The following is a 16,800-nucleotide window of genomic DNA, read 5'->3' on the forward strand; positions in this document are numbered from 1 at the left end:
CTCAATATCATTACTCGTTGATCTAAGTGTCTCCTTACTCCCTCATCGACATCTCCTCCTTCTCCCCCATTGACCTCGTTCTCTCATCACAAGCAACACTGCCTTCTCTCCAACTCATGGTTAGCAACGTGTTCCTCGTTGCGGGTCATCGTCAACATTGTAGATCACAAGCTTCTCCCCAGATCTACTTGTGTCCACTGCTTCTTCAATGACTTTTCTTCCGACCACTAGAACTCTTGCTTTGATGACACCTCTCTTGCGTTTGAGGCTTTGCTCTCAACATTGATGATTTCTTTTCCAACACCATATCACTAATACGCGCTGCGATTCTAATTCGATCCGATCTGTTCAACCTCAATCCAATGGTGCTCGGTCTTTTGTTAGTGCATGATGACAACTCCTTTATCAAATCTGACATCCATGTCTTTTTCCTCTTCTAGCTTTGATAATTTTTGTGATTATTTTTCATAAAATAATAATTTCTCTTAATCTACCAGACTTATCTCCATTAATATAATAACTTTGATCTCCGAGCAACAACTATGCATCATGACGAGTATAGTTTATCAATCTTCTCTTCATATATGATATACTAGCTACGTTGGTAACTTCCTCGATCGTCTATTTGAAAATATTCAAATACTAAGAGAATTAACTTAGATGATAAATCTTAATCATAAATTTTTAGAGCTACAAAGTGAGGGTTTCTAAAGTTTATGAAAGTAAGTACAGATGGTATTTTTATTTTTTGAAAAAACACCTTGAAGCAAGAGAATATACTTTATGGATTATTGAGAATAATCCTTTACCTTTTGTTTTCCTTAATCTGAAACGGTGAATACTTTAGTCGATTAAAAATTGATACATGAATCCTTGTACAGTAAATGTCGATAAAATAAGACATCAACACTTGTCATGTCAACACCAAATTCTGATACGAGAGATACGTGCCACAGACAACTATGAGTACTATATCATAAACGTGAGCCTATACAACACGAGCTCTTGATCTCAGATATTAAATACTCAACTCTTACTTCAAACATCTACTAACTTAAAGATCTATGCAAATCTTAATGTCAAAATGCAGACGTATGTGATGATCTTCGAGCTCGTTGACGACAAAAGACTAGTTCAGCATCGCGCTGACTTTTCTTCGACCTAGTTTGGAGTCACGCTGCTGACTTCGCTTCGACCTGCGGCCCGCTCCCTCGTGGCGCCTGCAGCGAACGCAAAGAACGTGCATGGATGGCCTTATCCACGTGGACACCATGCGCCGCGCCCACCCTATGCGCGAGCCAGCCTCGAACCCCGGGGTCCCACGCGCCACGTAGGTCTAACGTGTGGACGAGACATACCATGGCACTTCGCACCCACTTCGAAAAGCCGGACGGCATCTCTGGCGCAGCAACGCCTATAAATACCGGGTTCGATGCTGCTCCTCTACTCACTCCAAGACCTCCACTCCACATATCCATCACGCTTGCTTCGGCCTCGTTGATCTCCTACTCGATCAGGCTGCAATGGCTGTCGTCACCACCGAGAGGTCTTTCGGTCTTGGCCTGGTCGTCACCATGGTGAAGGACACCGCCTTACGCAGTGTGAACCAACGAGAGGATGGTTGTGACAATGACGACGACGACGACTACGATGTGGCACCAGCTGCGTGATGGCGTCGAGTAGAGGGTCTATAATATGTATTTTGTAGGGTTATCAGATCCAATGCAAGAAGTGTAACCAGTTTCATTCCTATGTTATGATTAAGACCGGAAGATTTAGTAGCTACTGCTGAACTAAACATGCTCAGATCCTTGAGAAATATCTTAGCCGATCATGCTGAGCTCGTGTACACTCTCATAGTTGATGCCTATCATCATAAAGAGCTGTTGCTTGTTCTTCGTCACCAGTGAAAACCTAGAGCTCTATCCAGTGGTTCCAAAACTCCACTGCATCATGCATGGCTTTCGATCTCCTGCCGTTGTGTGGGGATTCGTGCATGCGTATTCTCTCGACAAGTGGTCGATGTGCTGAAACTTTCTGGGCTGAGGATAAGCTGATCCATCCGACATGGAGATGCAACATCAGCACAAGTTACGTTAGCAGCTTAATGAAGGGGCCTCCTAGCCGTAAATGGCTGGCACTTGGTACATTCACAAAGGCTCCATTAGTTTCAGGAGGCCATGACCGAATCCATCGGACGTCCAATGTTTGGTTCTTGGTCGAGACACTCTGTCTTTCCTTTGGCATCTGGTAGAATACTATGCAGTAAATTTGCTGTGCCGGAAATTCCAAGAAATGGTGAAGTTCATTGCAGACTGGGACGAACTCGAACCTAAAAAGCAGTGGAAACCATTCATAACTTGATGTGGCAGATACTGCAGTTATTACACCAAAATGTTGATGCCACCATATCCTCAGAATAGAATGTGGCATAAATCTGAGTCAGAAAGCAGAAGTAAATATATGGAATATATGGCTGAGCACTACATCTACATTATGATTATTTACATATTGGATGGACAAAATTCATTGCTATTATTCAGCTACATTTGTATGAACATATGACTTTCTTCTATGGGACACACACAGAAAATAGAAATGTCTGTATGAAAGTCGTAATTTGAGAGGAGAGAACCGAAACCACTATATATATATATATATATATATATATATATATATATATATATATATATGTGACAGTTAGCAGGAGATTTGTGTGGTTACTCCAAGTTGACGGCGGAGAGCAGTTCAGAGTCAGGTTGACTCCTCTTTGACCAGAGTCCGGCACGTGCGCCCTCCGTCCGCCGTGGCACCTGCCGCCAACCCTAAGAACGTGCATGGGTAGCCGCATCCACGTGGAGACCGTGCGCCGCGACCACCTTCCATGAGCCAGGACCGAACCGGCGGGTCCCGTGCGCCGCGTCGGGCGAACATGTTTAAGAGAGCACCGTGGCACCACCACCACCACCCCACGAGACCTCCTTTTCCTTCCCCCAGACACCGGCCGGCCCCAGCCGGTAGTGAAAGCTGAAAACCATCCCCCACCGAGGCATCTCCTCATGCTTTGCCCCATATAAATACTAGCTTCGATGCTGCTTCTCTCCTCACCCGAAAAGCGTCCACTACATACATGTATCATCATCGTCGTCGTCTACCGGCTGCAATGGATGTCGTCACCACCGTGGTGACAATGATGATGATTGATGACGACAACGACGAGGACGGCAACGATGTGGCACCAGCTGCCTGATGATATTGAGCGAAGAGTTTGATGCTCTGTAGTATGTACGTTAGGATGATTATGGCAGGTCTACTGTTTTCGGAGGCTCAAACAAAATTGCTTCACTTAAATGTGAAAGATATGCTGTAGGGTTTTCGGATCCAAATAAAGAAATGTTGTTTGGCATATTTTAGTGAATCAAACTAGCAGCTTTAGTGGAGCTACTGCTGAGCTCAAAATGCTCAAACCCTCATGAAGCTAATCTTAACCAGTGTTCTATACATCGGCCTTCAATCGTGCTGAGCTGGTGTGCAGTCTCCCAGAAGCGGAGACACAAGCAGTCCATCAATCTCAGCGAAGAGCATCTCCATTTTAGGGTTCTTTTGGTCCAAATACATCTCCTTTGTTTGGTAGAATAGCATGCAACAGATCTGTTGTGATGAAAAATCTAAGAAATATTGCTGCTATTTGTTTGACTTGGATCTCATGATACATGCATTAGAAAAAGATCTTAAACCTAAAACACAACGAATACCAGTTCATACCTTGATGTTGCAGATGCCAAGTGTTGATGCCACCATATCAATAAGCGGGCATAGTTATAATATGGCGACTGTCCTGGGAATAGAACATGGAATTCAATTTTCTCCGCCATATCAATAATATGTTAGCAGTTCTGACATGGCTGAACTATACCTATAATATGGTGATCTACAAATTAGATGGACAAAAAGCCGTCTGCTATTATACAGCTACATCAGCCTCACCAACTAAATTGTATGAGCAGATATGTCCAGCCACGAATGAACTGTGCATATTAACGCAGTTGACTGTAAGTGTTTATTTTGGTCCCCTCCTCTGACTGATACTATCGTTCCTTTGTACGTCCAACGGTTGAAAAAATTATAGAGAATATTTTCTTTTTTTTTGAAGAAATTTATAAGGTATTATTATGTTACTTTACATACATATCTCTCTTATTTTCTGAAAAATATATTTTGTGGATTAATGATAACTAAAATAATCATGTTGACCGCCACTTCTAAGGTCAACACTATATATGTCATGCAATCAATCATATACACATATATATTTATGTACGTCCGTACAGTTCTTGCTGTCAAATATCTTGTACCTGTAGTGTATCTCTCTACGCAAATAATCTTGATGCCAAGGCCTACGTATACAACTGTTGACGACGAAGACTAGCCTCGTACGAAGGCTGACTTTTCTTTGACCTCCTGCAGAATCAGGCTGACTTCGCGTTGACCCGAGTCCTGCACGCACCCCCGGGACGCTGAGAACGTGCATGGATCGTCGCCTCCACGTGGAGACCGTGCACGGCCACCACCCTCCATGAGCCATGCCCGAACCAGTGGGTCCCATCCGCCACGCCGGACGAGAATGTGGACGAGAGCCGCCGTGGTCGGAACCCTCCCTTTCCCTTCTCCATGAGAGAGATACGGCTTAGGGCAAAAGGCGAAGGAGGCATCATCAGCTCCCACTGCGGCAACCCTTATAAATACCAGTCTCCACGCCGCGTCTCTCCTCACTCCAAACCCTCCACTGTCTTCTCGATCTCCTCCTCGATCAAGCTGCAATGGCTGTCGTCTCCACGGAGAGGTCTCTTCTCCCTGGCCCGGTGGTCGCCGAGGTGCCGGACATGGCCCTACGCAGCGTGGTGCGTCGAGAGAATGGTCGCGGCGACGACGACGACGACGACGACGACAATGATGTGGCACCAGCTGCCTGACTGATGATGTTGAGTAAAGAACCTAAGGTTTATTAGATATATGATGAGGTCAGGGTAGGTATAGATATATACATACCCTAACTTAGTTTGTAGTCCATATATATAAATATATGTGTATGGGAGTGAAATCTAGAGCTGCTGAGTATGCAGTTATTTGGTGGTGATGAAAGAGGGACCTCACTCTTTTACTGTAGTATAGTTGATGGAGTTCTCCATGTAGTAGCTAGTTATAATTAACTCGATGGTAGTATCTATTACTTCCCATGGTTGATGAGATACAATGGAAGATGCATGGTTGTAATAGTAGATAAGTTACTCATCCATGATTACTTGAATCTTCTTTGTGTACTAACTGCAAATGGCTTCTTTTGCTTGCACAAACAGTTGTCTAACAGGCTAGTGGCATTACCATGCATTATTATCTTGTGTGAATAGGAAGAAAGGGATTTGATCCTACGAACTATAGAAGAAGATTAAGCACTTACTTAGCCTTTAATTTTTGATGCAGTGATGACTATATTTTATGCATCATTTGCCAGTTTTGCTTTCAATATTGGGAGAATCAATATTGTATGCAGCTCAAGAAAGCTACTATAATCAATAACTTAGTATCGAGCATCCATGTAATCGTATAATTATGTGTGTTTTGGGAAAAATGATTTACTCTTTTCCACACAAAATAACATATAGGGCATACAAACAAGTAGGACCTAGTTTGAGGATACATGATTAATTTCTACAAGAGAAAACATTGATGATTTAGCACCTTAATGGTAATAAATACTTTCATTTTGTACACTAGAAATGTATGAACGATTAGTGTAAATATCTACATATCTATTGCTTGTAAGTAATTGCCAACAAAATTGTAATTTATGTGGTTATAAAGGTCACTGAAAGACATACACACACCCATACAAGTTAACAAATTGCATATTAGTTTGAGTTTCTATATGAACTTTGACAGAAGTTTTTTTTTTTTTTTTTTTTTGTGGCATTTATATTAGTGTGAGTTAGTGCATACTAATGTTTTTCTTTTTCTCTTTTGCATAAATCATTTTTGATGAGGATGGATATGAAAAATCAAGGAAAAAAAAGTATATGATTGTTCATTTTTCGGAACATATAGACAGTGAAATTTTTTCATTTGGTGAGGGTGAAGTACACAACAAGTTAAAGAATTTGATTTTTTTCAAGTATATAACAATATATATATTTAAATAGTTATACATCTTCAAAGATTAATAGATTAGTAATTTATATGCTTTTTTTGTGTGAGATTTTGAGTATGTCCATGAGATATTATTTGTTAAACTGTTATCTTTCATCAAGAATCTTACAGAAGTGAACTCAAATGTAAGAAGAAATTTCTTCACCTGAGATTATTTCTCAATTACTTCCATGAAGCTGAGAAACCCGACTACAAATTGTAATTCTTTTCGAAAAGTTTTCAGATCACCATTCGAGTCATACACCACTACCAAATAACTCTTTTCACTATGCTCATCCTCATCTTCTCCGATGTTGCTACAACTATTGTGATTTCCAATTATCCGAAGGTAGCATTGCCCCCCATATGCCTACCGTTCCCAGACTCTTTCTTGCCCTACCACCTGCCATAGCCCAGAGAACAACATGCAGGAACCATGAGCACCTGCTATGTATATACTTGATTTGAAATCAAGCTCGGTACAGTATGACTAGGAGCCACTGCTGGAGAAAGCTGAAGCTTTGACATGATCTACGTTATATGGGGTTCGGATTGACATTGATATCATGTGTATCGAGCATGCTTGAGTTGCTTTACTAATTCTATTACATGATCTGTTCATCAAATGGCTATTTATCTCTCTCTTCCTGTGAGTGTGTTTATGTGGAGCTTGCTTCTTGCATGATCATTGAGTTCCATTGTTTAGGGCCAGGCCTTGATCACTTTGATATGCTATGTAGAATCTCCTCTCGATGAGAATGAAGTTGAGGTTGAGGAAGATATTATGGTTCCACCATTTTTCCAATAAAAAAAGAGTATGTCCGTGATGATACTTAGAATCTACCGTGATGGATCAAAGTGTTTTCTTGAGTCTCTTGTCGAAATAACCCAACAACCCCTCCATTGACGATCAAATCGTTGCACCATGGCTTGAGCATATTGAAAGTGTTATCTAACTTAGCTAGTAAAAACTTTTGACAATCTATCGCGAGATTTTGAACTTTGAATCTCATCTTCGTCATTTATCTTTTATAAAGAAAAAAAAAAGAAGAAGAAGGAGAGAGGAGCTTAAGCATGTTGATCATCTCAATGTGTTTCTGACAAATTTGATCATTAAGTTTTTGAGTAACTTTAAATGGCTCAAAGTGTCCTGACAAAGTACATGGAAGATTGCAATATTATTTATTGAACTATTATCTTTTGTGAAGAAACACATGAAATCCTTACACAAATTAGTTAGAATCTAAAATCAAAGTTTTTTCTTAACTACCAAATAACATTTTACTTGTTCTTATAATGAGAAAATAAAACAATGAGATGAATATCCTTGGAAGACATGTTTAATTATTAACACAAATGATATAACAACCTTTTATACCAATACTAGTGTGTATGTATTTAGCAAAGATTTCATATATATATATATATATATATATATATATATATATATATATATATATATATATATATATATAACAACTAAACACTAAAAAATGTTGGAAAGGGTGAAGGACTTATAAAAAAAAAACAAGATCAATAATCAGAAACATATTAAAAAACTAACATAAGATTAACATAATAATCCTTACCTATATCCACAGAAGAAAAAAAAATCTACAACATCGACTACGAGACATTCGAGTTATTCATATTAAAGCACAAATCCTAGTTATTCATATTCAAGTACATAATCTTCTTTTATTTTATTCTTTCCGACAAATAATCTTCTTAGGGATAATTTAGGAACTTAAAGTATTTTTCGGATCTAGAATAACCGTATCTAAGACTAGAGATACATGATATATTTATACAAAAATCAAATCCTAATTTCTAATTTTTTTTAAACAACGAGGACTATTTTTTGGTTTAAAATTCTTTGTTTTTAGGACAAGGTAAGGTTATTTCTAGATTTTTTTTTAATTTCTTTCTTCTTTTACAAGTATTATTTTTGTTTTGGAATTCTTTGTCCTTATAAGAAGGCAAGGTTGAGTTAATGATACATTAATGAGATATAAATGTTACTTTTCGATATTAACAATATTCATTTCTTCTTAAAGCTTTTATATTATTATATATTCATCTGAATGGATATACCTCACGCGCGCAGTGGAGATGTCGTTCTTGGTTTTTGTTACGAAGACTCCATAGAGAGAGAAAGAGAGAGAGAGAGAGAGAGAGAGAGGGCGATTGGAGTGTCGTCGTCGATTATGGTACGAAGGCTTCCGTCATTGATGAGCTCCGTCGACAAAATTGTACGTCATTCGTGGCCTCTACTCGGTTGCTGTTCCTCCTGCATCTCCGTGACCGTCGTTTGTGTCGTGTGGTGATTGATGGTCCTGCGGCTCCGTCGAAACCCTGCTTTTCGCCTCGAAAGAAGCCATCTTTTGGTCTAAAAATTCGATTTTGGAGACTAAATTCGCTCGAAGATGTAATCTTTTCGTCTAGGGTTCTGGGGATTGCTTAAATCGGCACCGTCAAGTTAGCGCGACAAGAAAGTGCACACCAGAGAGAATCCTCCGTACTCCCGGAAGGTCACAAACTCACTTGTATCATTTGTTCTGGTGACGAGTCAAGGAGCTGGGACAAAATTATCGCAGGACTCCCACACAGGTCCCTTCTTTTTCTCTTCAGAACTGCCGCAATTGATTTGGTGTATTAAAGTTACTTCCAGGTTGTCAATTTCTTTTCTTTTTGATAGAAATGTTTAATGAATCGTGTTTGCCTGAAGAATATGCGTAAGCTCATCTTTTCTGATGTCAAGAGATACGATACATAATTCAGCTTCAACGCTTTTACGCTATGAATGAAACGAAGAAAAGGGTTGTTAGATAACATATGCTACTTTGATTCTTATGTTTATGATATAACATTTATAGACATTAGCAAAAGTGATAGCTCAGGACACCATTGTACCCATCCTGGGAAGACTACAAGCGCTTGTAGGTGCTCGAGGGTGAAGACTCACAAAACAGGAAATTTAGGAGCTCTGCTCACTTAAATTGGAGTTAAGCCCTGTGATTGCACTGCCAGCTGAAAAGTTGTAGCTACTTCAACCAAACCGAAACCATTCAGGCAACCAATTCATGGTGCTTTGTATTTTTGTTTCTCTTGCATTACTTAGACTCAGAATTGTAGAACATCAAATATAAAATGCCAGAAATTGTGGTCTCATCTCATACCACCTTTTAAACATGAAATGTGATATCAGCATTTGACACAGCTTTTCAGAGCATTATGTATGATAGAAACTACTGGCACTTTTATGTTAAAGATGGTTTTTCATTTGTTTATTCAATGTCAGTTCTCTGATAATATGTCCAAATGGCCCATTGAATTTTTTGGCTTGAGTCGAACAGATAACTATGATGATCTTGATATCATTCTCAATTTAAGATTGTGGAAACTTCAATTCCTTACATTGACACAATACTTGTCGATTAAGTGCCTACCAACGATCAGTTAATCAAGACTTAAAGCTCATATAGATTTCACACAAGAAGGGTGTCTAGGAAATTCCATATGCATGTTGTTTCATCAAAGTTGTTCCTCGGTCCTGATTCATATTCATCTTGATTTGTGTTCTCTCCTGTTCCTTCATCTTTTTGTGCTGCAAATCCTAAGCTGTTCCTCTGCGACACCCTGCTGATCACAAAGATGGCACAGCTGAGGAAGATTCTAGGGGTAAAGACAATGGTTCATGTGTGAGACCTGCGGCAATATCTGCAGGGGTGGGAAATGTGCAGCAGTTGCAGCTGTGTTCGAGTGTGAGATTAAGCCAAATTTATTGGTACTTCAAACCTGGCTCTGAGCAAGTCCTGGTCCAATTATTTAAGAGAACAGCAGCCACATGGCCTTTCCTGCCTTCGCCATGACTTTTCCACCCCAGTAAAGGAGTCAGAAGAGGCAGAGAGAGAGAGAGAGAGAGAGAGGAGGGGAGAGGTAGTGAATCTTTTTCCTGGTCCAGAAATAGTTGATGGTGATGGAATGAATGCATGTTATTAAATGATACTTGGATTTTGGACCCATAGGAAACATGCTTCTCGACATAAACTGAGGGCAACATGTTGGTGATAATGACACTGCATCTTCCACTCATCATCCTTGACGAGCCCCAAAAATAGAGAGGATTTGGGAGAGAAGGATGAATGCTGAATCCACTTTTTATGGGGCGACACGGCGTCTCAACTCCGGTTATTCTATTCTGTGGATAAGCGGGGAATGATATAAGAGATACGTCAACCATCCAATTCCACATACGGTTTACTTATGCAATTGGTTTGGTTGTCTAACTTTCTCTTCCATTGTTTACTTCAGTTTAAGCACGTTCAAGTCACAGAGAAAGATCAAATCTTGTGGTATTAACGAAGGACAAAGCAGTCACAATACCACTTGTGTAGGCTACTGCATAAATCTGGAAAAGGACACTGTTCTCGAGAGGAGGAAATCTTCTCACTCTTCTTCCAAGTTTCAGACTTTCTATCCTGTCCGCAGTTCCATTTTCTAGTCTGTATTATCTTCGTAAGAAGGATGCATGTACTCAGCTGAGCCTTTTTGTGGTCTTTCATTCTTGAATCAAAATAATGGTTTTAATTAAGCCTGATAAACAAGAGAGAGAGAGAGAGAGAGAAGAGAGAGATTTTAACAATTTCTTCTTCCCATGGCCATCGACTGAAGTTCGGAAATCAGCTGTTTGGGTTTGCAAAGTCAAGAAAAGCAGCAGGATTTCCTCATCCGATTGATGACCAACTTTTCTTCATTCATCCAGATTTCAGAATCCTCTCTTTTTTTCTTTTGACTTTTGAATCAGACCAATCCATGCGACAGTGCTTACATGCAACTTTTGCACTCTCCTTGTATGCAATGACAAGAAGAAAGTACACCCACTGTCATCTATGGAGCCGAAGCAAATGATTTGGGATTAATTGATCCAACCCAAAACTTGCTCATGCCTTGGAGTGATAGAACTTGGATTCAGACAACAGAGGAACGTGGCCTGGCATGATGCTCAACCCATAGATTTGCCATACTGAAACAAGCAACAGTATATATACATATATATATATATATATAGCCAAAGATTCTGTAACGAGAGAAGATAATACTTAGCAGGTAGCATGATAAATGGCATGTTGTGATGCGATAACGATGTCATGTGTCGTCCTCCTTGTCAATATCCGAATCTGGCGTGGTTAAAAAGGAGAAGAGGGTCAAATCCATAACACTACTCTCATAAAGGCTCTGTGAAGGCCTCTTCAGAACAAGAAAGCTGGGAAACACAGAGATAGATCGAGAGAGAGAGAGAGAGAGAGAGAGAGAGAGAGAGAGAGAAGGAGGGAGGGAGGAGGAATTCTGTTCCATTTGACGATACTTCACTGTTTGCATGAGAGCCTGTTGGCGAATTCAGAAGAGCTTTTGCTGAACTAGGTTGGTCCCTTCTCCTCCCTGGTTTCTGTACTTCCCTTCATGGTCATTGTGGATTTTTCACATTTGCCAAGGCTTTCTTCTCCTTTTTGCCCAACGAACACTTGATCTTCTTTCTAATTTGTGTGTAGTTTGGTTTCGATTAATTGAGCTGTCTCGTGAGGTTTTGATATCTGTTTTGTGCTAGAAATCAGAACCACTTGTTGAACTTCCTTTGTCTTTTTCATGATGAAATGTTGATGTTTCTGTTTGGGTTGCATACTATTAGTTCTGATTGCATGCTTTCTCTTGGATTTTACTACTTGGAGTTGGAGTTGTTTCATTCCTTTGCTATTTTATCTGTTCTTCCATGCTTTAGATTTTTTTAGGCAAAAATCCTTCTTTTCCTTCATGTCGATTGGCCTTCTTCAGCGTTTTCGTTTCTTATGCTTCTTTTGTTCTTTCTTCTTCTTCTTCTTCTTCTTCTTCTTTATTGGTTATTTGTCGTGGCTAATTAGATCTGTGCTTATTTACCCTCTTTGGCAATACTATTGTTTCCATCTTCTTCCTTCTTTTCCGAATCTTTAAAGATATCTGTCTCATAACTAGATTCTAGATTGAGAATTGTAAAGTCACATGTCTATATTTTAATCTCCATCGTCCTTTTATTTTATTCAGTTTCTCATAATCTTTCCATTAAAAAATCGCATAATCCTCTCAGGTTTTCATTGTCTTCAAACTAAATCTAAACCTGGAGATTTTTTTCTTCTTGTGTTCCTGTTCCATCTTTGGGTTATGTATTTGAGCATTTGCTGAATGTTATGTGGTGATATCTTCCTGGTCATTATGTTGCTCTTCACTTGTTCTGATTTGATTTTGTTTCTCTTTCTGTGGAGAAGTTCGTAGTCCATCAATGAATCAATATGTTCCTGACTGGACCATGGAAGATGATTCTGGACGTTTGACAGATCTCCTTCCCATGACAAATCAAAGGAAACCAATGGGGTCAGAACCCACTTGCTCTGTTTCCTTCCTCGGCTTCCATCAACTTCAACCAATATGTATCATCTTGTGTTCTTCTGATCTTGCAGACCTGATAACGAGCTTGTGGAGCTGTTATGGAGGAATGGACATGTTGTAATGCACAGCCAGACTCACCGGAGAAGTCCGGTCGGTGAATTCAAACAAGCTTCGAAACCTGATCCAGTGCAGAAATATGAGCAATCCCTTGGGGATTCCAGTAACTTGATCCAAGAGGCTGAGGCTGCATCATGGTTCCAGTTCCCTCTCGATGACTCCTTCGAAAAAGAATTCTGTTCCGAGTTCTTCCCTGAAATCACAGGCACAGACACAGTTGTCTCCGAAAAGATCAGCAAGGATTTCACTGCGGAGGAAGAAGATAGGTACTTAAAATTCGGTTTCACCGATGACGGCACTGCTTTCACAGCACCTGCTCCTAAGCAGTCCGTTCCTCATCCCCAGGACAACATTATGCCCCCTCCTAGATCACATGTTATGGGCTCTACGCCACAATCTTCCTCCTTAGAAAATTCTAACAGTGGTGTCCTCAACTTTCCTCACTTCTCAAAGCAAGTGAAGGCTGATTTGGGATCCTTGAGTTGCCGACTGGGGCACAGAGGATCTGGGAGCAATAGCAAGGCAGGTGCCCAGGAGTCCTCAATGATGACAGTTGGGTCAAGTGCTTGTGGAAGTAATCAAATTCAAGCTCAGACCGATCCAAGCAATAATATTAGCAATGATGCAGCTGACATTGTCACAAGACTTAGAGAGGGCACTGGCATGAGGCTTCTCTCTGAGAGAATGCAATCCAAGGCACATGAAGGCACTGTAACTTCATCTTCAGGTGGTTCTGGCTGCAGTTATGGAAGATCAGCACAGCAGAATGAGAGCAATCACAGCCACAAGAGGAGGAAGGCAAGAGATGTGGAAGAATCTGGGTGCCAGAGTGAGGTACTCTATTAAGAGGTTAAATAATTCCACTTTTTTTTTTTTTTTCTTGTTCAGTGTTCTTTGAAGATGATCCTGACACCTCAGGTCTCTGAAACTTGCAGGAAGCTGAATACGAGTCAATCGATGAGAAGAAGCAGGCTACACGACCGACGTCCAAACGAAGAAGCCGTGCTGCTGAGGTCCACAATCTCTCAGAGAGGGTAAAATGAGTTCCCTGTTCTTCAACTCAATGATTCATGTCTCTGTCCTTATGAAGGTGTTATTATCATGTAGCGAAGAAGAGATAGAATAAATGAGAAAATGAAGGCTCTGCAGGAGCTCATACCTCATTGCAACAAGGTACATATGTCTCTCTTGATCATGATTCTGACAGTTAAGGTTGTAGAAAGAGCATTTCCAATCCAGCCATATTTTTCGTCTGACTATGGTTATACATAATTTCAGACAGATAAAGCATCAATGCTGGATGAAGCAATTGAGTACCTGAAAACGCTTCAGCTGCAAGTTCAGGTATGAAAATTTTAGTGCCTTTGCATCTTTTTCTCCACATATAAATAACAGAAACCGTCGATGATTGTATCGTTGGTCATGTATCAGATGATGTGGATGGGAAGTGGCATGGCGTCGATGATGTTTCCATGTGTCCAACAATACATTTCAGGCATGGGAATGGGAATTGGAATGAGTCATGCATCCATGTCTGCTATTCATAGTGCAGTTCAATTGCCAAGAGTTCCATTTGTCAATGCATCTGTAGCCCCAGTTTCCAGTGGAAACCAGGCATCATTTTTACCCTCCCCAGCTATAAATGCAGCAAACTTTCCCAGCCAGATGCAGAACATTCATCTTCCCGAATCATATGCCCGGTACCTTGGTTTTCATAACTTTTGTGCATATGGATCGCACATGGTGCAGCATAATCAATCAGCAGCATCACCTGATACCACTCTCCCGTCTGCTGCCGGAGGACCTACAAGTATCAGGAACAACAAATCTGGTAAGTCGCGAGTGTTCAGTAATTCTTCTTTACCTGACTCTTGGTCCATATCATGAAAGACGATGTTCATCTCATGGTAATTTTGATTACCGTAAATTATGAGTCTAAAACATGGTGCAGGAAGAAATCTTCTTGGTTTACTTACTGAAACTTATTTCTTATGTAAGCAGATTAAAGGAGGAACTTCAAATCTAGAGTCTGCTCTACTCTTTATCTCGGACAATTCTTTGTGGACTTGCCGCCGAGTTGGTGCCGCAAAGATACGGGGTCAGAAGATTGGAATTGACCGATCACCATGTTGCCTTCTCCTTGTTAATCCTCCTGATCACCTGCTGAAGCCAGAAATTGTTATGTATATTACAAGGGAATGAGAAATTCTGGCCTTTAGTTGAGCTAGAAACTCAAGCTAGTACAAGGTACTTGTTATCTTATTGTGCAAAATATCAATAGAATACGTATTTTTTATTCACTACGAAATAAATATCCAGTATCTATTTCACCAATTGGTGATTGCTGAAAACAGTGATGTAGACATTGTGATTGCACTATTGGCTCTTCATCCATCCAGCTCCCACTCCACAATGACTCCTTGCAATCCTGTCATTATCATCAGTAGACTTTTACATCTTAGGAGCCACTGTCTAATTTTAAATGATATATTTTCTGCATTAAAGTTTACATCTGATCCTTCCGAACGATCCAACTAGATAGGGAAAAATCAAGACATCACCTCGCTTGTTACCGACTCGGAACAAGTCTCATTCTCAAGTTCAAAGATCGATACTAATGTTTACCGTGACCGGCACACTATTCTTTTCACGAGGAACAAAATGAATTATGGGACCACTAATCTTCTGGAATGTTATCGATTACTTATGGTGATTTGTGACTGCCACCAGTGGTACAAAGATGTTCTGGTTCATGTTTTCATGAGATAATAGGACAAGGTACCCAAATTTCTTGGTAGGCATCTTATTCTACTTTGGCACAATGATTTGTATCTTTATCCTCCCCTTTGGTACCACCAAAGGGAAGCATATTGTGCCTCGAAGGATGTTATCAGGTACATGAAACCATTTCCTTGGATGTATATACTCACATGCTGCAGATAGTGATTTTGGTTTTCCTCATGAGGGGTTGGATTTATCTCTGCACCCATTTGACCATTTCTGGTTGTAGATTCTCAATGAAATCATGCATTTATGATGCTTTGTCCACATACATCTGTTTCTTTGCTCCACTCCATCAGATGAAGCTGGTCACCTCATGTTGACAAGATTTGTTTGCATGGAAGCTGAGCCTGAGGAGTGTAGCATGTTAATCCTGATGTGTTCATGTCTCAACCTAGTGAGCCACACTCTTTCACATAGCAAGTGCCTTTGTGGAAGGAAGGAAGGAAGGAAGGAAGAGTGGGAGAATGTTTTGGAGGTCCACCACTGAGTACTCATCAAAATCATTGCAGCACCACTGGGCCAGTGGACAGCTCTTCTCCTCTTGTTTTCTTCTCTTTCATCTGATGTTGGTAGGCCTGAGATCGACTGATGCCCGTGGTAGGGCCTCGTGGAACCATGACCACAGCTCATAGCCGTAGCTCATGTCCCTTCATGCTTCTACTCTATCCACAAATTTGGATCCAGCGTTCCGATTGGCCCTCGCCGGATCTTCCTTCTCCCTTGTGCCTTCTTCCACTCCATCAATCTGCTTGCAGTGGCATGTTGGAATTCTGCTTCGAATCCGCTCCAGCCTCAGCGTTCTGCAAGCGCAGAAATTTAATCTCCTCTGTATGGGAGGTCTGCATGAACTGTTTAGTGTCTGACAAACTCGTGCTTCTGCAGAATCTTCCACGACTAAAGAAGTCGGTTTATTGTATGTGAATGAAGGAAGGGATGATGATAGATTACGGTCGATTACAGGCGCTTTCAGTCGACATCCTGGAAGATTGGAATTGAATCCAATCCTGCATCACTTACGGATGTTGGATTACTGCAATCTCCCTGGTGCATTCATCTTCTCTGCATTCTGTACTGACATTAGGGACCACCGAGGCATCGCAGTATTATCCTCGCATTTATTTATGAATCGAGGAAACAAGCTGATCGATCACATGATCATGACAGGCAATAGCGTCATCTGATCTAAATGCTTGCATTTCAAATTAAAGTAGGTTGCAGAGGATGGATTCGTTCATGATAGATTTGTACTGCGAAAATAGCAGCTCTGTTGTTGGGTCTCAGCCTCTGGCAGATCTC

The 16,800-nt window shown here is 40.6% G+C and overlaps 1 protein-coding gene across 1 annotated transcript; it reads left to right on the plus strand.

Moving 5' to 3' along the window:
* Positions 1 to 11,421: 11,421 nt before the first annotated feature.
* On the plus strand, positions 11,422 to 15,020 carry LOC103983547 (transcription factor PHYTOCHROME INTERACTING FACTOR-LIKE 13). Its single transcript, XM_009400778.3, has 8 exons — positions 11,422 to 11,607; positions 12,483 to 12,588; positions 12,675 to 13,554; positions 13,656 to 13,754; positions 13,828 to 13,893; positions 13,999 to 14,064; positions 14,152 to 14,551; positions 14,722 to 15,020. The coding sequence occupies exons 2-8, from the start codon at positions 12,497 to 12,499 to the stop codon at positions 14,724 to 14,726; spliced, it is 1,608 nt and encodes a 535-aa protein (XP_009399053.2). The 5' UTR covers positions 11,422 to 11,607; positions 12,483 to 12,496; the 3' UTR covers positions 14,727 to 15,020.
* Positions 15,021 to 16,800: the final 1,780 nt, after the last annotated feature.

The sequence above is a fragment of the Musa acuminata genome, chromosome BXJ1-5 (genome assembly GCF_036884655.1).
Source record: "Musa acuminata AAA Group cultivar baxijiao chromosome BXJ1-5, Cavendish_Baxijiao_AAA, whole genome shotgun sequence".
Classification (NCBI taxonomy): domain Eukaryota; kingdom Viridiplantae; phylum Streptophyta; class Magnoliopsida; order Zingiberales; family Musaceae; genus Musa; species Musa acuminata.

Bases quoted from the DNA above. Each gene is read 5' to 3' on its own strand.
- LOC103983547 (XM_009400778.3), top strand. From the start codon at position 12,497: ATGAATCAATATGTTCCTGACTGGACCATGGAAGATGATTCTGGACGT. The intron at 12,589-12,674 runs GTCAGAACCCAC...CTGATCTTGCAG, and splicing joins AATCAAAGGAAACCAATGGG to ACCTGATAACGAGCTTGTGG. The intron at 14,065-14,151 runs GTATGAAAATTT...GTCATGTATCAG, and splicing joins CGCTTCAGCTGCAAGTTCAG to ATGATGTGGATGGGAAGTGG.